The sequence below is a fragment of the Oncorhynchus nerka genome, linkage group LG1 (genome assembly GCF_034236695.1).
Source record: "Oncorhynchus nerka isolate Pitt River linkage group LG1, Oner_Uvic_2.0, whole genome shotgun sequence".
Classification (NCBI taxonomy): domain Eukaryota; kingdom Metazoa; phylum Chordata; class Actinopteri; order Salmoniformes; family Salmonidae; genus Oncorhynchus; species Oncorhynchus nerka.
Genome location: NC_088396.1, coordinates 11,795,713 through 11,819,736, shown reverse-complemented (window position 1 = coordinate 11,819,736; position 24,024 = coordinate 11,795,713). Strand labels below are relative to the sequence as shown.

The window sequence follows — 24,024 nt, the reverse complement described above, 5'->3', positions numbered from 1 at the left end:
AGATGTGCTCAATTGGATTCAGGTCTGGGGAACGGGCGGGCCAGTCCATAGCATCAATGCCTTCCTCTTGCAGGAACTGCTGACACACTCCAGCCACATGAGGTCTAGCAATGTCTTGCATTAGGAGGAACCCAGGGCCAACCACACCAGCATATGGTCTCACAAGGGGTCTGAGGATCTCATCTCGGTACCTAATGGCAGTCAGGCTACCTCTGGCGAGCACACGGAGGGCTGTGCGGCCCCCCAAAGAAATGCCACCCCACACCATGACTGACCCACCGCCAAACCGTTCATGCTGGAGGATGTTTCAGGCAGCAGAACGTTCTCCACAGCGTCTCCAGACTGTCACATGTGCTCAGTGTGAACCTGCTTTCATCTGTGAAGAGCACAGGGCGCCAGTGGCGAATTTGCCAATCTTGGTGTACTCTGGCAAATGCCAAACGTCCTGCATGGTGTTGGGCTGTAAGCTCAACCCCCACCTGTGGACGTCGGGCCCTCATACCACCCTCATGGAGTCTGTTTCTGACCGTTTGAGCAGACACATGCACATTTGTGGCCTGCTGGAGGTCATTTTGCAGGGCTCTGCCAGTGCGACTGCTCCTCCTTGCACAAAGGCGGAGGTAGCGGTCCTGCTGCTGGGTTGTTGCCCTCCTACGGCCTCCTCCACGTCTCCTGATGTACTGGCCTGTCTCCTGTTAGCGCCTCCATGCTCTGGACACTACGCTGACAGACACAGCAAACCTTCTTGCCACAGCTCGTATTGATGTGCTATCCTGAATGAGCTGCACTACCTGAGCCACTTGTGTGGGTTTTAGACTCCGTCTCATGCTACCACTGGAGTGAAAGCACCGCCAGCATTCAAAAGTGACCAAAAAAATCAGCCAGGAAGCATAGGAACTGAGAAGTGGTCTGTGGTTATCACCTGCAGAACCACTCCTTTATTGGGGGTGTCTTGCTAATTGCCTATAATTTCCACCTGTTGTCTATTCCATTTGCACAACAGCATGTGAAATCTATTGTCAATCAGTGTTGTTTCCTAAGTGGACAGTTTGATTTCACAGAAGTGTGATTGACTTGGAGTTACATTATGTTGTTTAAGTGTTCCCTTTATTTTTTTGAGCAGTGTATATTTGAGTATCTGGTTTTTAAAACACAGCCCAAAACAAGTACTTTTTATTTGAATGGTTATTTGTAAAAACCAAATACACTGACTCAAGTACAAATACATACATTTAACCCAGGTATTTGAAAATACTGTCATACTTACAAGTATATTTAACTAGTTGTAAAGTCACAAGTACAATGATGAAATGCCTACATTGAAAGACTACCTGTCTTTTTAAATAAAATATATTTGAATACTTCCTTTGAATATATTTTAAAGTAATTGAGATATTTGAAAGAGTATTTGAACCCAGGTCTGGTACATGAGTGCATAAATTGAATACATAGGCTACTCCCAGCACAATGTATTGTTTGCTGTTGATGGTGACATAAGCTGCCCTCATACACAGCTTTGCTACATATGAGCTGTAATGCAGATTGTACAGCTGAGGTGATTTGAGTGTCAACTCTTAACGCTCAATATCCTCTTTTTAAAATTTCAGGGCGTTTCATCCAATGCGTCGTGGGAACAAGCCATGAAAATGATCATCAATGACCCACGCTACAGGTACCCACCCACCTTTGTATTTCTGATTATGCTTATGTCGTACATGAATATTCAATTACTTTTCTAACCAACTGTTTGACATATATTTTTTTATTCCCTCCACAATGAAGTGCCCTGCCCAAATTAAGCGAGAAAAAGCAGGCCTTCAATGCTTACAAGGTGCAGACAGAGAAAGAAGAGAAGGAGGAGGCCAGACTCAAATACAAGGAGTCCAAGGAAACGTATCAGAGATTTTTGGAGAATCACGAGAAAATGACATCTACCACCAGATACAAGTAAGTGCCTTTCTTGGTGTAGTCAATGTGTCCCAAATGCCACCCTATTCCTTAATAATATAGTGCACTAGGGCCAGTAAGAATAGGCTGCTGTTTAAGCCTCGGTCTTTATATGTCTTCGTTTCTGTCACTGATATGTGGTTCCTGGAGTTGCCAATATGTGGCACTATTGAGATAATCAATGACACCACGCAGACGTGATCCAAGTGAGTTACTTGCTCATGTGTCACCGGAGCACCGACAATATGCCCCCACTTAATCATCGACCTCTCTATGGTCTAGTGTTTGTGGTCAGTCCATATTCCATATCTAGCCATACCAGATGTATTGTTTGCGGATGAGTATACACTAATAGTACACATCCTGAATAAATCACAGGCAGATTGGTTTATGAACTTCCCCCAACCCTAAAATGAAACGTTGCTTTATCAGATAGATTTTAGGATTTTGACTTCCCCTGCATTTGAATCCACCACATTCATTACCATGCAGTCTCCCTGTCTCTGTGTGTGTGTGTCCCTCTTTGTCTGGGTGTGAACTGTAAAAGTCACTGACATGGCTCAAGGGAAAGTGATCGGCTGGTGACCTTGACAACCAGCCAGTTTGGAGGCCACTGTTGTCGTGGCGACTCCATGTTGTTTGTGTGCTGGGCTGGCCTAGAATGAACAGCTGTGAGGGGGGGGGGGGGGGTGTGACATCAAGGTTGTCTGTTGATTTGTATTGTTTAAGAACACACTCATCCTAGAAATACTACTTCTCCGCTGGCCTCACTGCTAGTATGGAGATCATGTACTTGATTTGGTTTACTTACGTCATGAGGTATTTTAAACATGTTTCTTCTCATGTTAAAAGTGAACTAGTCTTTCTTGGACCATGTGCAATCGCAGCAGTGCTTTGAGCCGGGCAAGATCAGAAGTGATGATTATAGCTTGTGTAATGCTGCCCCCTTGTGGAATGGTCATTTGGATTCCCGATTATTAAAAAAAAGTGTTTTTCTAATTTTTTTCCCAACCTATTCCCTCCTGATTCTGGGAACTTTGGGATTTTCACACCCATGTTTGTCATGCATGTCATCTTTGTTCATGACCGTGATTGTGTGTGTGAACCAGGAAAGCAGAGCAGATGTTTGCAGAGCTGGACGTGTGGAGCACCGTCCCAGAGAGAGACCGACTGGAGATCTATGAAGATGTCCTATTCTACCTGGCCAAGAAGGAGAAGGTCCGTGTTCCTGGCTGCCTCTCAAACGGCATCCTGTTCCCTATATAGTCCACTACAGGACCTTTGCTGTCTGAAGAACATAGTAATACTATAAGGATATTATGTAGCGTTGCAAAATTGCAGTAACTGAAATTTGACAACCCTACCATTCTGTCAGTGTGTGGACCTCCGCCTAACTAACGTCTGTTCCATCCTTGTCCTGTGTGTGTGTGTGGTACAGGAGCAAGCCAAGCAGCTGAGGAAGAGGAACTGGGAGGCGCTGAAGAACATCCTGGACAACATGGCCAACGTGACCTACCGCACCACCTGGTCCGAGGCACAGCAGTACCTGCTGGACAACCCCACCTTCGCTGAGGACGAGGAGCTCCAGAGTACGCAGCACGCTGTCATTCATACTGGGTTGCGTCCCAAATGGCACCCTATTCCCTACATGGGGCACTACTTCTGAGCTGCCCTCTATAGGGCTCTGGTCAAATGTAGTGCTCTGTGTGGGGAATAGGGTGCGATTTGGGATACATCCTTACTCCGAGCTCTGCGTTCATATAACTAGAGCAGCACCGTTACATCTCCGTCATTAAGCTTGAATGTGTGAACGACTGAACAGGCTGAGTAGCTGCAGTCGCTGGCTGACTGCCCTGTCCAGTCAGGTGATGTGGTTTGCACCGGTGTAGCTGTGTGGGTAAAAGAGTGACTCCGTTTGACGTGAGTGCTCTGTTGACGCTCTTCTGGCTGTCTTCTCTTCTCTCTGTGTCTTATCTCTTCTCTCTCTCCTCTATGTTTGGCTCAGACATGGACAAGGAGGATGCTCTGATCTGTTTCGAGGAGCACATCCGCGCGCTGGAGAAGGAGGAGGAGGACGAGAAGCAGAAGACTTTGCTGAGGGAGAGGAGGAGACAGCGCAAGAACAGAGAGTCCTTCCAGGTGAGAAAGACGGGCGTCCTACACCACCGTCTAGCATTTTGGAAACATTGTGTAGACCGTAGACAATCCTGATACAAAATGGCAAGTGCAAACCGAGCCCTTTGGTGTCACCGAGAGTCACTCTCTGAGTTGGGAGATATATATAAACACATTTCCAGGTCACACTTGCGCCTAAATTACACACGTGTGTGTAATATGACAAATTACTCCCACCCCCAAAAATGTAACGCATAATAATACTAACCCAGACTGGACAGTCAGGGGTTTGACTGTAACAATGTACTGGAAAAGTACAGGAATATAGGAGAGAATGTTTTGTGTGTAAATCCCTCTTGGGGACAAGTGACATTGGTCATTTCAGTTGATTTGCTGAGCTCAGCTGTGTTGTTTCCCCCCCCCCAGAAATTCCTGGACGAGCTCCATGACCACGGTCAACTCCACTCCATGTCTGCCTGGATGGAGATGTACCCCACCGTCAGCTCAGACATCCGCTTCGCCAACATGCTGGGCCAGCCAGGTAACGGCCGCACTCTCTGCATGCGCAGACGCACTCGTCACGTACTCGCACCCACAGACTGACGACACTCACTCACACGTTCTAAGCCACTGCGTTAATAATGTCAAATCGTCCTTCTGTTGCTCTGGTTCTTTTAACTCTCTGGTGTTGTCATAACCATGTGTTGTTGGAGCTCGTCTTGAATAACATGTGCATGTTAGTTTATGGTGTCTATTCTGCAGGCTCCACTCCCCTCGATCTGTTCAAGTTCTATGTGGAAGACCTGAAGGCTCGCTACCATGACGAGAAGAGGATCATTAAGGATATCCTGAAGGTGAGAGATGTTATTTACTGCCACCTAGGGGTCGAGACTCAAATGGCACCCTATTCCCTGCCCTACGTTTGAACTATATTTTGCGTTTTTCCCTGTTTAGTGTACTACTTTTGAGTACCTGGAGTAGGGTGCCATTTGGGATGCATTTAAATCTACTTTACAGTGTCTCTTGTCTGGTAACCACTTTTGATTCATGTGCATTTCATGAACTTACTTTGTTTCCTCCCGTAGGACAAAAACTTCCTGGTGGAGGTCAACACTAGCTTTGAAGACTTTGGCTCTGTGATCAGCTCAGACAAGAGAGCCATGACGCTGGACGCAGGCAACATCAAGCTGGCCTTCAACAGTGTAAGAGTGCTGCCATTTAGACCCGGCTTGTGTCCCAAATAACACCCTAGATAGTGCAATACTTTGGACCAGACACATATGAGCCCTGGTCAAAAAGTAATTCACCAAATAGGGTGCCATTTGGGATGCTGATCATTTCACTGACCCCGCTGTGCCTCTAACCCTCGTGCCCTCCCTCTCGCCTTCTGTAGTTGCTGGAGAAGGCAGAGGCTCGGGAGAGGGAGCGGGAGAAGGAGGAGGCCAGGAAGATGAAGAGGAAAGAGGCTACCTTTAAGAGCATGTTGAAGCAGGCCACCCCGGCCCTGGAACCAGAGGCCACCTGGGAGGGGGTATGAAATTATATTACCCTTAAACCACAGGGGTCAAACTCATTCCATGGAGGGCCGAGTGGCCGTGGGTTTTTGCTCCTCCCTTGCACTTGATTGATTGAATTAAGGTCACTAGTTAGTATAGAATGCCTCTCGCCTGGTTGTCTAGGTCTTAATTGAAAGGAATAACCAAAAACCTGCAGACACTAGGCCCTCCATGGAATGAATTTGACACCGCTGCCTTACACACACACACACACATTGGTGTTAGGGCTACCACTAGACCTGGGGCCAGCACGGGTTTTAGTGCTTCTTAATATCATTGTGGAGCCAAAATGTGCATTTCCACACTTTGTGGATAATTATGTTTTTGTTGGTCTGTTCTGAGTTGATGATCAAGGTTAAGTAGTGCACTATATAGGGGAATAGGGCTCTGGTCTAAAGTAGTGCACTATATAGGGTTCCACAATGTAGAAAATAGTAGAAATGCAGAACCCCTGGAATGAGTAGGTGTGTCCAAACTTTAGACTGGTAGTGTATGTGTAAAATGTAGAGAGAGATCTACATTTTCGGGAATATAAACTTAAGTAGCAATATAATATCATCTTTGAGAACTAACAATTATCAAAATAAACCCTGAACAGTCAGGGGAATTTAAAATTCCCAAAACAATTGATCAGTATTTAAGTTGGATGACATCAGATGTCATAAGGTGAATGCACCAATTTGTAAGTCGCTCTGGATAAGAGCGTCTGCTAAATGACTTAAATGTAATGTAATGTTAGGGGGTACTGTCTGGCACCTGATTTGATAATCATGCAAATAGTCGAAAGCGAACCATTTTATTTTCTGACTTCCTATGGTCTCTTTGGATGTCGTAGGTCCGAGAAAGGTTCCTCAAAGAATCTGCGTTCGAAGACGTGACTCTGGAGTCTGAGAGGAAAAGGATATTCAAAGACTTCATGCATGTCTTGGAGGTAAGATTAATTTAAAACTTGTTAAGCCTATGAGTTCCCCTACAGGAACTACACCCCACCCGTTCAGCTGAAACGGTGGCGCAGGGAATGCAAAAATATTCTTAGAAATATTTAACCTCCACACATTAACAAGTCCAATACCTCAAATGAAAGATAAACACCTTGTTCATCTACCCAGCGTGTCAGATTTTTTTAAATGTTTTACGCCGAAAACACAGCATATATTTATGTTAGACCACCACCAAAACAAAGAAAAAATGTGGCCATTTTGTACAACAAAAGATAAAACGACAAAAGCAGGATAAAAAAAAAAAAACTGTTAACTTAAGGATAGGGGGCAGTATTTCCCCTTTGGATGAATTGCGTGCCCATTGTGAACTGCATCAAAAATCTGTCCTAAATTGCTAATATATGCATATTATAATTAATATTGGATAGAAAACACTGAAGTTTCTAAAAACCGTTTGAATTATGTCTGTGAGTATAACAGAACTCACAGGGCAGGCAATCTTGCAAACTAGTTTTGAAATCCTGAAAGTTGGCAACTTTGACGTCATCGCCCCTCCCTTCCCAACAAGTTATGGATCTGGAAACACTTCCTATGTCTTCCACTAGATGTCCTCATTTAGTAGAAAGTGTAATGGAGCATTTGCTGTGAACTTTGACCTAATGGGAAGGAAAGTACTAAAGTGTCGCAAAAGATTCAGGTGCTTGAAGGCGCGTATGCGTTGGAGTGCTTCGTCTGTTCCAATCAGCCCCAGATGAACTAGGATGGCCCGGTTGGAATGCTATTCGATTTGTATGATTATAACATCCTGAAGATTGATTCTGCACTTAGTTTGACCAGTTTCGTCGACCTGTAATATGTAATTTGGAAGTTTTGATACAAAATTATCCTGGACCAGAAGTCATTTTTTGGGCATTTGAGCTGAAAGTGGTAGCAAATGCTGCTACATGGACACTAGAATTGAACATTATGAAACAAAACGATTTATTGTTGAACTAGGACTCCTTGCACTACATTCTGATGGAAGATCGTCAAAGGTAAGGGAATATTTATGCTGTAATTTTGTATTTCTGTTGACTCCAACATAGCGGAGAAATATTGTTACGTCTGAGCGCCGTCTCAGATTATTGCAATGTTAGGCTTTTTCCGTAACGTTAAAAAAAAATGTGACACACACTGGTTCTTAATGCAACCGCTATCTTTTTAATTATATGTAGAACATGTATCTTTAGTCAAAGTTTATGATGACTATTTCTGTTATCTGGCGTAGCTTTCTATAATTCCTCCGGACATTTTGGAGAATTTTCTGAACATGGTGTCAATGTAAACCGAGATTTATGGATATAAAATGCATATTATCGAACAAAACAAATGTACTGTGTAACATGTCATATGACTGTCATCTGATGAAGATTTTCAAGAGTCTTTTACGGCTGCTGTCCCTGTACAGGGATCAACATCAGCGGAAATTTCAGAGTGACAACTAATAGTACTCGATACAACTCAAACTTTCATTAAAACACACATGCAGGGTACTCAATTAAAGCTACACTCGTTGTGAATCTAGCCAACATGTCAGAATTTTAAAATCCTTTTCGGCGAAAGCATGAGAAGCTATTATCTGATAGCATGCAACCCCCGAAATACCCAAAGGGGACGTAAACAAAATAATTAGCGTAGCCGGCGCTACACAAAACGTAGAAATAAAATATAAAACATTCATTACCTTTGACGAGCTTCTTTGTTGGCACTCCTATATGTCCCATAAACATCACAATTGGGTCTTTTTTTTCGATTAAATCCGTCCATGTATACCCAAAATGTCCATTTATGAAGCCCGTCTGATCCAGGAAAAAACTGCTTTCCTAAACGCAACGTCATTTTTTTAAATTAACAAAGTTGCCTATAAACTTTGACAAAACACTTCAAACTACTTTTGTAATCCAATTTTAGGTATTAGTAAATGTTAAAAATCGATCAAATTGATCACGGGGCGATCTGTATTCAATAGCAGCAAGTCTTGAAATCATGGTCCATATTCTCCCTTTCATAACTTCCTCCGGTGTACTCGACGACAGGAAGTGCCTATTTCTCATTTGACCAAGGATTAACTTCAACCCAATTGCCAAGACTGGCGACATCGTGTGGAAGCTGTAGGAACTGTAAACTGGACGCTATCTATTTTCCCTTGCCATAGACAATTCCGAGACTGGCGGAGTGATATTTTTTGTGTGTTTTTTTGTGAACAGTTTTCCTTGGGATTTTGCCTCCTACACACGTTCTGTTATAGTCACAGACATGATTTAACCAGTTAACCAGTTATAAACTTCAGAATGTTTTCTATCCACACATACTAATCATATGCATATACTATATTCCTGGCATGACTAGCAGGACGTTGAAATTTTGCGCGATTTTTAACAAAAAGCTGTGAAAATGCGCAGCCTCTAAGAGGTTTTTAACCTTTCTAGGGCAGGCGTTCCGCTAGCGGAACCCCTCGACAACATTCCGCTGAAAAGGCAGCGCGCGAAATTCAAAAATATTTTTTTAAATATGGAACTTTCACACATTAACAAGTCCAATACAGCAAATTAAAGATAAATAAAAAGATAAGATACAATTGTTATTCACAGAATTAAAGATGGACTTCTCCTTAATGCAACCTCTGTGTCAGATTTTTTAAAAACTTTACGGAAAAAGCATAATCTGAGAACAGCGCTGAGCCCAATCCAGCCAGAGAAATATCTGCCATTTTGGAGACAACAGAAGTTAGAAATAACACAAATATTCACTTACCTTTGATGATCTTCATCAGAAGGCACTCCCAGGAATCCCAGTTCGACAATAAATGACTGATTTGTTCCATAAAGTCCATCATTTATGTCCAAATAGCCACTTGTTGTTAGCGTGTTCAGCCCAGTAATCCATCTTCATGAGGCCGTGAGCACTTCGTCTAGACAAAAACTCAAAAAGTTCCGTTACAGGTCGTAGAAAAAAGTCAACCGATGTATTGAATCAATCTTTAGGATGTTTTTAACATAAAACATCAATAATGTTCCAACTGGAGAATTCCTATGTCTGAAGAAAAGCACTGGAATGAGAGCCAAATCTCTCGTGACCGCGTGTCATGAGACCAAGGCTCTCTGCCAGACCACTGACTCAGGTCTCATGAGAGCCCCTCCTTTATAGTAGAATCCTCATTCAAGTTTCTAAAGACGGTTGCCATCTAGTGGAAGCCGTAGGAAGTGCAATTTGACTCCATAGACACACTGTATTCGGTATGTCAAGCTTTGAAAAACTACAAACGTCAGAATTCCCACTTCCTGGTTGGATTTTTCTCAGGTTTTCGCCTGCCATATGAGTTCTGTTATACTCACAGACATCATTCAAACAGTTTTAGAAACGTCAGTGTTTTCTATGCATTTATTAGCATCTGGGACTGAGTAGGAGGCCGTTTACTCTGGGCACGCTATTCATCCAAAGGTGAAAATGCTGCCCCCTATCCCAAAAAGGTTTTTAAACTCTGTGGGGGGAAAAGTATCCAAGAATGTGTGTAATCATCAGGACATACTATACACCAACCTGACTGCTGTTTCTTCTCCTCACAGCACGAGTGCCAGCATCATCACTCCAAGACCAAGAAACATTCTAAGAAGTCCAAGAAGCACCACCGGAAGCGCTCCCGCTCCCGGTCTCGATCGCGATCGGTCAGTATGCCCCGTCACCGCACAGGCCAAGCCCCCTCTATGGCCCAATTCCAAATCAACACAGACCCACCCTATACACTTGTGGAGATATTTTGTTTTGTGACCAAATGTTTATTTATTTAGTCATTTCTTAATTTGGGGGGGGGGTTACAGGTACAATATACAAATTCATATAATTACATATTCAGTTTCTGAGGCCAGAATCTGTATCAGCATGGCACCTGACCAGACAAACCTCCCTCCTACTCACACCCTTCTTTCTGCAGGGCTCGGAGTCTGATGGTGAAGACGATTATCACAACAAGAAGAAGAAGCGCTCACAGTCCAAGTCCCCGTCCGAGCGTTCCTCCAGCGGTGAATCTGGTCAGTGGTTTTCACGTTGATAATACTTTTACGTTTAGGCATTTTCTCATCACATTTACATGGAAGAAATGTGTGGCGGCCATTTTCTGACATCCCTGTCCGTTTGGTCAACAGAGAGAAGTTATAAGAAGTCCAAGAAGCACAAGAAGAAGGGAAAGAAGAGGCGTCACAAGTCGGTAGGTTCTCAGGACTGGACTGTATTTTTGGAGGAATGATTGGGCCACTCGGGGAAAGAATGTGGAGCGCAATGGCTGACCATGTGCTGGGTATTGTGACCTTTCAGCAGTCTCCTGAATCTGAAGGCGAACGAAAAGATAAAGGAAGAGAGAGGGACAGCAAGCGTGAGAAGGACCAGGAGAAGGAGAAAGAGAGCGACAAGTCCCGGGGGAAGAGTCGCTCTGACTCCAAGCAGAAGTCTCCTAAAAGGAAATCTACCAAGGAGGAGGTGAGTCGTCCCATTCCGGTCACTGAACCCAGCCTGGGCTTTTAAAGCTTAAAAAAAACAATACACCATTCCAGTAAACACCACTTGTACTGCTATTGAAGCGTTTTGGCTCATCCTGGGTGCAGAGGTCATATTTTGTACTATCCTCTTAGTGCATCCCAAATGTCACACGAGTCACTATGTAGACTCCCCTACATATGTATTTGGACAGTGAAGCTACAACTTTTAATTTTGGATTTAAGATGCAATGTTTTATGAGGTGATAGTACAGAATGTCACTTTATTTGAGGGTATTTTCCATTTAGAAATGTAAAGCACTTTATGTATCTAGTCACCCCCACCACCATTTGAGGGTGTCAAGTATATTTACTATTGTATTAACCCTTGGCGTACAATGGTCACGCCCCTCCGGAAATCAAATTAACATAATACAAAAATCTGTGTTTTAAGCTAGATGTTGTTGTTTTTTGTCTCAATCATCACAATTGCCGATATTGACCCCTTCCACATCTGTGGTGAAAGGTAGCAGAGCTAGAATGGTGTTTGTCAGACCAAGAGACATCCCAAAAATCTATTGTCTCACGAAAACATCTGTGGTGTCCAAATGGTTTACACACTGGCATTGGCATTTACCCTTTACCCCTAGGACGCCAACAAGACTCGTCTGAAGGTACCGGTTTTTAAAAAATGATGGAAGTATATAATAGCTAAATGATCCTTTGTATGACCATCTTAAAACAATTCCATGTTAGTTTAGAACCGCCTACCTCTCCCATGGGTTATACAGGGCTCAGACTCTAGAGGGTTAAAGTAGTCAAAAATGTTATTATTTGGTCTCATATGACTACATCAAGCTTGTGACTACGAACTCATTGGATGCATTTGTAGTTTGTTTTGGATTATGTTGTGCCCAATAGAAATGAATGGTAAATGTGGTCACTTTTATTGTAAATAAATGTTTCTGAACACTTCTACATGATTATGGATAGTCATGAATGAATCGTGAATAATGAGTGAGAAAGTTGGAGGCATGTATTGTCCCCCCTCTCTTTCCATAAGCATGAAAAGGGGAATGTAAGAAGCACATGTAGCCTATCATTTCAATAGGCTACATGTCATATTAAACAGGAGATAACTCTAAATAGGTCAGGAGCCAGACAGGGAGCCTTAGAAGGAACGATAATTAATCATTTAGGCTATATTATTTTAAGGTTATAGCCTACAAAGAAATCCATTGAAGCATTTGCAAGTGCGACACACAATAGGCTGGTAAGAACCTAAAAGCGCACAGCATTTAAACAACATTTTGTTGTATTAAATCATTAGTGTATAAATTGTGCATATAGGCTGTGACTTAGAATACTTTTATTTCATTTGTCGAAATTGGAGCAGGCGAAGGCCGACGCTCCTGCCTTTTGGGAATCCCGCTCGGTGTTCCATTCAAATTGGGCACGCTCTGCTCCTCGCTTCGCTCCCCTCACATACGCTGGTGTGCCACGGTACATTTTCTTAACAATAAACAGGCTCATTGTATTCCGAACCAAGGGTATGTCATCATGTAGCTCTACATCAAACATAGTGATCATAAACTGTATATGACATGATTTTTATGATGTGGAAGTGCAGATTTGGACTCACGGGTGTTCCGCTTTCTTGTCTGACATCAAAGCGGTATTTATTATAATCCTCAACCTCTCATCTGTCAAAATACATAGTCCTTGTAATTTACAGCATTTCTCTCACTCAGACATAAAAACATTTGCTAAAGTTAGCCAATTACTGGGAGGGACGGAGGCCACTTTCTGTCGCGCGCAGTGCTGAAGTTCAGAACGGCTGTCAGTGAAAACCCATTCAGAGCTGTGAAGCGCAGAGCCAGAGCTCTGACATTTATTTTTTATGTAACCAGGTAGGCCAGTTGAGAACAAGTTCTCATTTACAAATGCGACCTGGCCAAGATAAAGCAAAGCAGTGCGACAAAAACAAGAAAACAGAGTTACAAACGTACAGTCAATAACACAATAGAAAAATCTATGTACAGGAGTAGGGAGGTAACGCAATAAATAGGCCATAGAGGTGAAATAATTTAGCATTAACACTGGAGTGATAGATGTGCAAGTAGAGATACTGGGGTGCAAAAGAGCAAGAGGATAAATAACAATATGGGGATGAGGTAGTTGGGTGTGCTATTTACAGATTGTCTGTGTACAGGTATAGCGTGTTACTGTACAACCACTATGTTCCAATTAGTACCCATATTTGGTATTTTCAACCCGTATACAGGTGTGAAGGTCTACTACACTTCAAGTGAATTTCTCCAAATACTTATGACACCTTAAGGGGGACTAGATGCTTAGTGCTTTAATTTCTAAACAGATAAATGTGACATTCCATCGCCTCATAATTATTGTTGGAAAATGTGGGTTTTGATGTCTTTCTGTAGGGTGGCTGGGACACATCAGGCAGCGAGCTGAGTGAAGGAGAGCTGGAGAAGAGGAGGAGGACTCTACTAGAACAGCTGGATGCTCCTTAATGTTGTTTCTCCTCATGCTCTCTTTCTTCACTTCATCCAACATGCATTCCCCCTAGTGCTTCCTTTTCAGCGTAATGCCACACATGCTTGGACAGGTGCTGCAAAATTCTGGTAAATTTCCCCAAAATCCCGGGTTTTCAGGAATTCCCATTTGGGAGATTCTCCTAATTCCTGGGGAGTTTACCAGAATTTCGCAACCCTACTTTGACTGTATGTAAACTATGGGAATGAATCCGCTGCACAAGAATGCTGGGTACATATTTTCTTTGTTTCCTTACATAATGGGAAGTGGTCACATGCTGAGTTGACTGCTTTATCAGAGTAAGGTCTACTGTGTTGAAATGTTGCCTTTGATAATATCCTTTCTCTTTGTAATTTGTAGTCATTCGTAGAAGTTTTTCTTTGCTACTAGTTTGATATCTAAATGGATTAAAAGCACATCTTAACATTGCTCTTCACAGTGACATTGCCCTGCAGTTCGCAGTACATTTTCTTAGTTTGAGTCCCAAATGCCACCCTATTCCCATTATAATGCACTACTTTTGACCAGGGACCATGGTCAAAAGTAGTGCACTATATAGGGAAGTAGTTATTCACCGTTTGTCCCAAAGTCTGTTTGAAGAATCCATGTTCTGTACATTTGATTAAAAAAACAAACAGGTGAAACGAGACATTTTAAAATTAATCTTACGTCTAGGATTGGTTGGAGGAATTGAAAGTCCTTGTGACCTGATCTATAAATGTAATAAAATAGTTGACATGGATTAGCCTTCATGTACAATTACTGAGTCAAACATACGTCCTCCTACAAATAGCGTTAGTTATTGGTTCATTATTTCCTTAGATCATTCTTTTATGAGGACCTCTTCTCAGAACTCATTCAATAGGCTTATTAGTATCTGTGACATGCTAGGCAGGCTGTAAGTAATGAGTGCTATTGTAGGAGGGAGGCCCAAGAACATGGTGCAGAAGAAATCAAGACTGAGTTCCAACAACATAAGCAGAGCTGGCCAGAGACTGACCAATGGAGAGCCTTGGTTGCTGCCCTGTGGCAGTCGGCACAACAGGGATGAGTGGGTAATGATTGCAACTGTAATTACATAGGACGAGACGGATTCTGTATCAGTAGACAAGCTGTCTGCTTAAACGAATGTTGAAGTAAAGATGCACACAGTGTAGACAGTTTATTTGATCATATCCATTGAACTCAATCTAACAAGTATTTTGTAATAAGCACATATTGCCTAAAAAAACATGAAGTTAATAACATGCCAATATTATCCAGTCTTATGAAGCTGATGAGTGGTTAAGTTCACAGGAAATCTAGAGATGAGTGGTTTGTTGCGCATGCTATAATGTGGACATTTACAGTCCCAAGACCACAGGAAGCTTCTCTGAATGTCAATGGGTTACCTATAGAGCGCTACTTTTGTCCAGTTCCTATTGTGCTCTGGCCAAAAGAAGTGCACTATATAGGGAATAGGGTGCCATTGATCTAATAACTTTACTGTCGGGCAAGTGTGACACCAGGGCGTCCTGTTTCACACACTAGATCATTATGTTCAAGAGAAGCCACATCTGTTTGTCTTAAATTAAAAATACAAAATGGACCAAAAGATACGTTAAAATAAGAAATTGTATATGACATGGTGTTTTAAACAATATGTACAATATTAACCTTATATGGTAATGAGTAGATTAAGAAGTATAAAACAATGCATACATTTATCAAAATATCTGTACATTTCAAAAACGTCTGTTCTGACATGTTAACATACTTAAACACTATCAAAAACAACTGTCCAAGTGGGTCACATGAGCGATACTGAATGGGAACAGTTTTCAGTGGTTAAATACTATACATTAAAGTTATAAGAGTGAGTTGACAGTTTCCTAGAGATTCATTAGCCGATAGCAGTTTTCAGAGTAAAAAAAATCTTGGAATCCAGTTTTCATGACAAGCTCCTCAAGTAGCCTAAAGTGCCTTACTTGCAGCCACTACACTTCACTGGAAGTATATCTGCTGAGAAGTGTTTGTTTCAGCACCTTTCCTATTCGCTCTGAGTCAATTGTGTCTCTCGCTCTGGTCTAGTTTGGCTGTGATCGCACAATCGTACGACCAAACAACGACCTGGACCAGAGCTATTGTGGCTCCAGGGCCCCCACCAACAGCATTGCATGTGAATGGCACTTGAGGTCTACATGAGGAGAATATATAGTTCTATCTATTCACGGCTTGGTCCACTAACCATGTTAACACTGATAAATGAGATGTTAATACCGTCATAACCGTAATATGGAGGCCTAGCTATATACAATTCACATTAGCCTGGTCTCATCTTGAGAAAGCCACACCTCTCTGAGCTATATTGTCTTTGATATGATTTCTCTGTGGTCATACATTGGTGTACATATGTCTACCTCATACTCGCTTAAGTACTTTCTTTGAACATATTTGTTTTGGATCACTGCTTTATAATATACTAAAGTAAGACATGTACACTACACAACCAAAAGTATGTGGACACCTGCTCGTCAAACATCTCATTCCAAAATCATGTACATTAATATGGAGTTGGTCCCCCTTTTGCTGCTAAAACAGCCTCCACTCTTCTGGGAAGGCTTTCCACGAGATGTTGGAACATTGCTGGGGGGACTTGCTTCCATTCAGCCACAAGTATTAGTGAGGTCATGGAGTCATCACTCCAGAGAACGCGTTTCAACTGCTCCAGAGTCCAATGACGGCAAGCTTTATACCAGTCCAGCCGACACTTGGCATTGCGCATGGTGATCTTAGGGTTGTGTGCAGCTGCTCGGCCATGGAAACCTATTTCATGAAGCTCCCGACAAAGTTATTGTGCTGACGTTGCTTCCAGAGGCAGTTTGGAACTCTGTAGTGAGTGTTGCAATTTTAATTTAACCAGGCAAGTCGGTTAAGAACAAATTCTTATTTACATTAACTTGCCTTCAGGACTCGGCAGTTCCGTTCTTCGAGCTTGCGTGGTCTACCACTTCGCGGCTAAGCTGTTGTTGCTCCTAGACGTTTCCAATTCACAGTAACAGCACCTACAGTCGACCAGGGCATACATTTGACGAACTGACTCGATGGAAAGGGGGCATCCTATGACGGTGCCACATTAAGTCACTGAGCTCTACAGTAAGGCCATTCCACTGCCAATGTTCGTCTTTGGAGATTGTATGGCGGTGTGCTTGATTTTATATACCTGTCAGTAACGGGTGTGGCTGAAACAGACGAATCCACATACTTTTGTATATATAGTGTATGTCCCCTTTAAAAAGTACATTAGCCCTTTAGTAACAATGGAAAAGCTAATGCGTTCTTTAAAGTGCCACTCGAGCACATTGTGTAATTTCTAAGAGTGATGGCAGTAGCACCAGGAATGTAGTAAGATACTAGCTATGAAATACCATATTCATCCCCTGTGGCGGAATACCTTTCGACACCTAAGGGAACCGTGACCCGTTACATTCTACACTTCTTTCAGGAATCCCTGCTACAGACGTCTGTGTCCAGTTTTACATATCAAAGGAAAATACAATTAAAGCCAGATCAAGTTGTATTGCTTGAAGTAATAAAAATAAAAAAATCACAAGAGACAAACAGGAGGCAAAACAACAACTGAACAGAAGTAAGTTTTAGGCACTTGGCTTGTCAAAGGTTCCCTATAACTGACCTGTCAGACCCATCATCTCTCCTTCAGTCCTTAAGAGTGAGAGACTGCTACACTTTCCACATCACTCCCCCTCTGCCCCTAACACATGCACTTCTCCCTCGTCAAATTACGACTTCAGAGTTGTTGACCGGCCGCAAGTTCTGGTCGTCAAAGCGTCTCCTGACGCTCCTCCTCACCGCGTCGGCTCGCCTGTAAGGCTGATTGCGAAGATCTGGAATGGAGGAAGATGTGTCAGTCATCTTGCCAGGGCCTTCAGCTGTGCTCAGAGGCTGGTTGCGTTGGCAGCCAGTCAGGCAAAGCAGCTTGAGTTCTACAGAAACATTCCCCCCTCCGTTCACTTCTCTGGACGTAAAACAAAAACAGGCCTACAGAAAAGACCTGATTGTAAATCAATAAAAAAACAAGCTATGGATGGCCCTTTATACAAGCCTTGTCAATGGAGAAGTAACATGTTTTACAAATTTCAAAAAGGCTGGAAATGTCTTCCATGAAGGGCATTTTAAATAGAATTTTGCATTCTTTGATTTCAGACATACCTACCGCGGAGGGAAAGCCCTCAGCGGTAGGTAACTTAAAGGGAATGGAGGTTCTAAAAAAAAAAGAGAGATGCTTGCCAGGTCTGGGACACATCCACCACCACAGGGGTGCTATTGGAGGAATTCCTTACCCTTGAGTGGACATTGGGAAATTTAGTAATATTATTCTTCTTTAGGGCTGGATGGATGAAGAGAAGACAAAATAGAGGTTAAAGAAGCAGGGTGACCAGAGGAGTCACTCCAGTGTTTTCACAGTGTCCTTGCAGCGGTGGGAGCGAGCAGCCAATAGGGGGGCAGGGGACAGAATAAGACATGACTAGAGGTGTTAAGGAGGGCCAAAGCTAAGACAAAGGGAGAACAAACCAAAGCATTTGTTTTTCTGTGTCTCAAAACTCAGGCTGCTTTGCAGAATGACTACCAGCATGACAAAAATAGAGCTAAGCATCAAACTTTGCACTAAAACTTTGGAATAGTTATCATGAACCAAATTATTATTTTTTTTCAACAAAAAAGTTCATATTGAATAGAACACGGACCAAAAACCAAAAGAACAGCATTCAGCCAGGTACATGGGGATAGGATGCAAATTAAACTGCTCGGAAATACTGAGGCTTTTCCCTTCAAATCGCTAATTCATGCATCTGGCTGTAGGTTAGTGGCACACAAAGCACACGTGACATCCAAGACCCGAGAACACGTGTCAGAAAATACAACTTCATGCAATATGTTAGAAAGGTGCCCTGGCAGGCCACAGAAAGTCAGGTGATCAGATTGTGCTCCATCACCAGGCATTTGAGCCAAGCACAAGGTAAGGTGGGGAACTGTAGCTCTGGTCCAGAGCGCTACGTATAGTTTCAAGGCTCAGCATCAGCAAGACAGATGTAACACCCTGGATCAGAGATAGGGGGGATCTGGGAACAGGGGACATTTTTAGGTATGAAGCAGGAGAAAGCCAGTGGCATGCAGAAACCCGAACAGCAGCAGTAATACATGATGAACACGACACTCAGTTTTCATGATAAGGCAGACGGACACACAAGCAAGGTATAATGCCACAGCCATTTTAAAATGAGTCAAGATCAACACATCCTAACTTACAATATATTATAGAATTATAGGGTACACTACTGTGCTATGTTGACAATAGTAACTATACTGAAGCAGAACTACAATACACTATACCACATAACTACTGGCATTAATACTAGTCAACATAACATATGTCATGCAATATAAACATCTTGGATGGAAGTCAGTGACAATCCGTTGGGCTACGGCCTAGATAGCACTTCAGCTATTTTAACAGCAGAGGGCACTTACCATGCTGTCTGATTGATATACACTGAGTGTACAAAACATGAAGAACACCTTCCTACTATTGAGATGCACCTCCCAGTCCCGTTGGGGCATGGACTCTACAAGGTGTCAAAAGCGTTCCACGGGCATGCTGGCCCCATGTTGCCTCCAATGCTTCCCAAAGTTGCGTCAAGTTAGCTGGATGTCTTTTGGGCGGTGAACCATTCTTGACACACACAGGAAACTGGTTCAGCGTGAAAAACTCAGCAGCGTTGCAGTTCTTGACACAAACCAGTGCTCCTGGCACCTACTACCATACCCAGTTCAAAGTCACTTAAATCTTTTGTCTGGCCCATTCACCCTCTGAATGGCACACATACACAATCCATGTCTCAAGGCTGAAAAATCCATCTTTAACCTGTCTCCTCCCCTTCCTCTACACTGATTTGAAGTGGATTTAACAAGTGGCATCAATAAGGGATAATAGCTTCCACCTGGATTCATCTGAACAGTCTATGTCATGGAAAGAGCAGGTGTTCATAATGTTTTGTACACTCAGTGGATGTATTACTAATACAGGTGCTTTTACACCTGTATTGTTTGCTGTTTGGGGTTTTAGGCTGGGTTTCTGTACAGCACTTTGAGATATCAGCTGATGTACGAAGGGCTATATAAATAAATTTGATTTGATTTGATTTGAGATAGAGTGAGCTGGTTTCTCACTCTTATCAAATATCAACGGCCTGACTGACCGACAGGAAAATGTCTGTGACATTATGGTCTGCTATGGGTGATGATACAAATGGATAAGAAAGTATATAACAGGGATGACACGCTTCATGCAGGGTAACGGAGTTGACATCAGCGACACCTCCCTCCTCATGCTCACCTCATAGGAGGGGCGGACAGACACCACCCCCCCCCCACCCCCCACACATACAAACACACACGTAAGTGACACCCACAGAGTGAGCGAGTGAAGAGGGAACACACAACACACAGTGAGAGTACGGCGAAAGAGAGAGATAGGAAAGAAAGAAGAGAAACTGTATTTACAGCAACCTTTCAGAGAGAGAGAGTTCTAAGCTTTAGTAATGGCTCTCCTCATTGTGAACCGGCTCGCAGAAGAACCGAGAGCCCCGTTTGGCTGTGCGGGCGGTAAAGGGCACTGTCTTCAGCACTGCATTGAAACAACGACAACAGCCAAGACAAGACAGTAAGGAGAAGCACACATCTACAGGGTTTTAGAACAAGTTAACACCCTACAGCGTACAGCATTAGAAGACTGAAGCACAGAAACGTTAACACATTCTATAGAGGGTTACAGTCTACTACAGGCCTACAAGGGCTTCAAAATTCAGTGAACTTTCACAAAACTCCCAGGTCTTCCAGAAATCCCCGGTTGGAGGATTCCCTGGAATCAGTACAGAATAAGTAGGACATTCGGGAATCTTCCAACCGGGGATTTCTGAAAAAGCAGAGAGCAGATAATGATCGTATACACATTTGAGCCGGCTCCAAGTGTCTAGGTTAGTTTAGCTGGACTGTCAATGCATGTTTTTAACACATGATTAAGGTTAAATAAAGCCTTAGGATCGAATCTTTGACAGTTCAAACATTTCAATAGTTCAGAGGCAACGTACTTGTTAGGGGTTTAGAAACCCATGTTAATGATTGAATGAGACTGGATTAGAGCACAGGAGAGGACTTGCATGCAGAACACCCAGTGTGTGTGTGTGTGTGTGTGTGTGTACGCGTATACAGTATGTGTACACGCATGTGTGTGTATAAGTAATGTTGGGTGATTGTAGAACTGATGGTGATTGGCTCCCCGGTCCTGTTTACCGGTGATGATGTCCTCGATGGCTCCGTCCTTTCCCTCGTAGACGTGGCGGCTGCCCGTATCCTTCACCTGCTTCTTCCTCAGCTCAGCTATCACCTCCTGCTGCTGACTCCTGCCCCGGGTGTTCTTATGGGACGGAGACTGGTGGGGAGACCACACACACACACACACGGACGTACACACACAGTCAAATCACAGGCGCCTTTTTCGACTATTCAAACAGCATTAGGGTGTCCCCGTGTTACACTTTATAGCTCTATAAAACCTAGAGCCGTAGCTGTCACTCTAATGTGTCCATTGGAAAGGTTCTACATTATATTATATATATACACCGTCTATATTTCCTGGTTGGTTTACTAACAGTTTATGTTTACTGGTTATATATGGTGGCTTATCTGGACTTGATGTGATACACTAGGTGTCTGCAGTACCTAATATAGCTGCCCCACCAGCAGGTGGGGGAGGAGGGAGAGCGGGAGGGGGCGGAGTTAGGGGAAGAAGAGACAGGTAGAGCTGTGGGAGAAAGATAAGCTTATCTTATAGGAAGTGGGTGAGGAGGAAGGGAGAGAGAGAGAGATAGATATAGATGAGGGAGGAGAGGTTACCTTCTTGTCCTCCTGGTCCATCATGGCCTCCTGCTCCAGACGTTTCTCCATCATCATCTGCTCCGCTCTCTTCTTCTGCTCGTTGTCCTCCTCCGCTTGCTGAAAGAACACACACAGACACACTTAGACTGAGGCGTTTCCACAGCTGGGGGAACAGGGATGAGGGTTGGTCAGGAGCAGGTGGGGGGGCTTGGGACATTAGTCTCACCCTGTAGGCCTTGACGAAGCGCACAAACACCGGGAAGAACACAGACGGGGGCGTCGTTTTGGAATTCTCGCCGAAGAATTTGACCGCCTCGTCGAAGGCGTCCTGTGAGAGAGAAAAAATTGCACATTTTGCATTCGTGTTTTCCCTTCGACGTTCTTTAGCATCGAAACATCTGTTACATATGAAACATATGCCAATCGTAAGTTCGTCCTGTCAAACATATAAGGCCAGTTTCTCAGACCCAGATTAAACTTAGTCCTGAACTAAAACCTTTATTAAAGTCCCTGTATTAGTTTGGCACAAAATCAATTCGGTGAGATGAGATTTACCTGTGCGATCTTGGCATCGTCCTGCAGCTTTCTCAGCTTGCCCTCGTTGTGTGTGATGAAGTCTTTGAGCATGGTGTTGTGACCGTGCATGCTGTACTCTCTCTTGGTCAGGTCCATTCCCCGCTGGAGCTCCTTCACATCCAGCAGAACGTTCTCTAACGACACTGAGATAGCACGCAGACACACACACACACACACAATTGGATACTGTTCAAATCAGGGAGTTTACAGCACAGCTCTTCAGAGTAACACCCAGCTTGGAGGTGTCAATTCCTCAGCAAGAGAACGACATCACAGTCCGTTGTAGCACAAAACGGCAGATGACTGAAGGCGCAACAGAATTGTCTGCGGACCAAAGATCGGCTACAACCCAATGACTTAGGTATGCGTCCCAAATGGTACCCCTATTCCACATATAGTGCACTATTTTAGACCAGGGCCCATAGGGCTCTGGTCAAAAGTAGCGCACTATGTAGGAAATAGGGTGCAGCCTAGGTTCTGATTTTAGCATCAGCCCTTTCACTGTAATATCAAGAGGCCATATTGTGAATCGTACCTGCTGCGGCCTTCTCCACGTAATGCAGTTCGTTGTAGAACAGATTGACCTGCTGGTATTTCTCCTTCACCACGTTGGCTATGTAGTGCAGCAGTGTCATTTTCCGGTCTGTCGACTTGGTGTCTAGTAGCTGGGGGAATAAGAGGATTTAAAAAGGCGTGCGAAGATAATTACATCCCAAAACGGAACCCTATTCCCTTTGTAATGCACTACTTTCGACGTGGGCCCATTAGGGCTGTGGTTCAAAGTAGTGCACTAAATAGGGAATAGTGTGCAATTTGGGATGCGGCCAATGACAATCCTGAAGCACGTTATGCACTAGCAATATATTTAGGATGGGAGAGAGAATCTCTTACCAAATCTAAACTTTGTAGTTTAAAACCGTATACCGCTCCCCTTTTACTGCTGTTCATGTAGTTTCCGAGAGCCAAGATAATCTGTGGGGGAAACAGCACTGGAACATCAACACAGAAGGCAGCCAGGAACAGTATTTCAAACAACAAAAAATCAGCACGGAATATTTTCGATGCAAAGAAATCTGTTATTGGTCGCTTACCTCTAGAATTTTCTTGAGTTTCTGTGAGGATTTTATTGACACAGATGCTGCGATGATCGCATGAAGTTGCTGTAAAAAAAAGAAAGAAAGAAGGAAGTAGAACAAAATTCAGACAAGAGGAGAATAAGTCCAACTAAAGAAGGCCCTGTACACACTCAGGTTGTACAACTGATCTACAACACATTTGACAATGGTTGTGATATGACTGATATATTTATGATACAATGGAGAGTTGGTCCTAGGGCCGGGCGGTATACTGTATTTTACTATATACCGGTATTAATGCACAGACCGGTTTGGGTTTTTACTTTACCTTCTATAACGCTATTTGAATTTTTGGTTTGTTAAATGTGATATGCCGTGTGTAATGTACATTTTTAAATGTACATTTTTGTACACAATGTACATTTTTACACTGCTACTTGGGCCAGCATCATACCACCCTGCGTCCCACTGTTGGCTTGCTTCTGAAACTAAGCAGGGTTGGTCCCTGGATGGGAGACCAGATGCTGCTGGAAGTGGTTGGTGGGCCAGTAGGAGGCACTCTTTTCTCTGGTCTAAAATATATCTCCAATGCCCCAGGACAGTTATTGGGGACGTTGCCCTTTGTAGGGTGCTGTCTTTTGGATGGGACATTAAATGGGTGACCTGACTTTCTGTGGTCACTAAATATCCCATGCCACTTATTTAAAGAGCAGGGGTGTTAACCCTGTGTCCTGGCTAAATTCCCAATCTGGCCGTCATCCCCAACTTTCCAATGGGCTCATTCATCCACCTTCCTCTCCCCTGTAACTGTCCC

General features: G+C 43.3%; 2 protein-coding genes across 11 annotated transcripts in view; one reads left to right on the top strand and one right to left on the bottom strand.

The window, feature by feature from the left end:
• Nucleotides 1-14,365, top strand: part of LOC115140231 (pre-mRNA-processing factor 40 homolog A) — a 39,076-nt gene extending 24,711 nt beyond the window's left edge. For 2 of the 3 annotated variants that reach the window (XM_029678671.2, XM_029678502.2), the window contains 15 exons: nt 1,608-1,672; nt 1,783-1,947; nt 3,057-3,165; nt 3,386-3,536; nt 3,953-4,086; nt 4,489-4,603; nt 4,804-4,916; nt 5,148-5,264; nt 5,456-5,593; nt 6,454-6,549; nt 10,165-10,263; nt 10,530-10,626; nt 10,741-10,802; nt 10,910-11,071; nt 13,512-14,365. In XM_029678671.2, coding sequence (XP_029534531.1) covers nt 1,608-1,672; nt 1,783-1,947; nt 3,057-3,165; nt 3,386-3,536; nt 3,953-4,086; nt 4,489-4,603; nt 4,804-4,916; nt 5,148-5,264; nt 5,456-5,593; nt 6,454-6,549; nt 10,165-10,263; nt 10,530-10,626; nt 10,741-10,802; nt 10,910-11,071; nt 13,512-13,601 — 1,713 coding nt within the window. In that variant the 3' untranslated portion in view covers nt 13,602-14,365. The remainder of the gene's footprint in view (nt 1-1,607; nt 1,673-1,782; nt 1,948-3,056; nt 3,166-3,385; nt 3,537-3,952; nt 4,087-4,488; nt 4,604-4,803; nt 4,917-5,147; nt 5,265-5,455; nt 5,594-6,453; nt 6,550-10,164; nt 10,264-10,529; nt 10,627-10,740; nt 10,803-10,909; nt 11,072-13,511) is intronic. The other variant, XM_029678590.2, reaches the window with a different exon arrangement.
• Nucleotides 14,366-14,770: 405 nt separating this feature from the next.
• The window catches only part of LOC115139874 (formin-like protein 2), a 119,774-nt gene continuing 110,520 nt past the window's right edge, over nt 14,771-24,024 (bottom strand). For 3 of the 8 annotated variants that reach the window (XM_029677756.2, XM_029677933.2, XM_029678374.2), the window contains 8 exons: nt 23,226-23,294; nt 23,026-23,106; nt 22,670-22,799; nt 22,114-22,277; nt 21,785-21,886; nt 21,577-21,675; nt 20,974-21,112; nt 17,415-18,010 (listed from right to left, as the gene is read on the bottom strand). In XM_029677756.2, the coding sequence (XP_029533616.1) occupies nt 17,886-18,010; nt 20,974-21,112; nt 21,577-21,675; nt 21,785-21,886; nt 22,114-22,277; nt 22,670-22,799; nt 23,026-23,106; nt 23,226-23,294 (909 nt within the window). In that variant the 3' untranslated portion in view covers nt 17,415-17,885. Of the gene's footprint in view, nt 18,011-20,190; nt 20,309-20,973; nt 21,113-21,576; nt 21,676-21,784; nt 21,887-22,113; nt 22,278-22,669; nt 22,800-23,025; nt 23,107-23,225; nt 23,295-24,024 lie in introns of all 8 variants that reach the window. The other 5 variants (XM_029678021.2, XM_065004088.1, XM_029677844.2 and 2 more) reach the window with 3 other exon arrangements.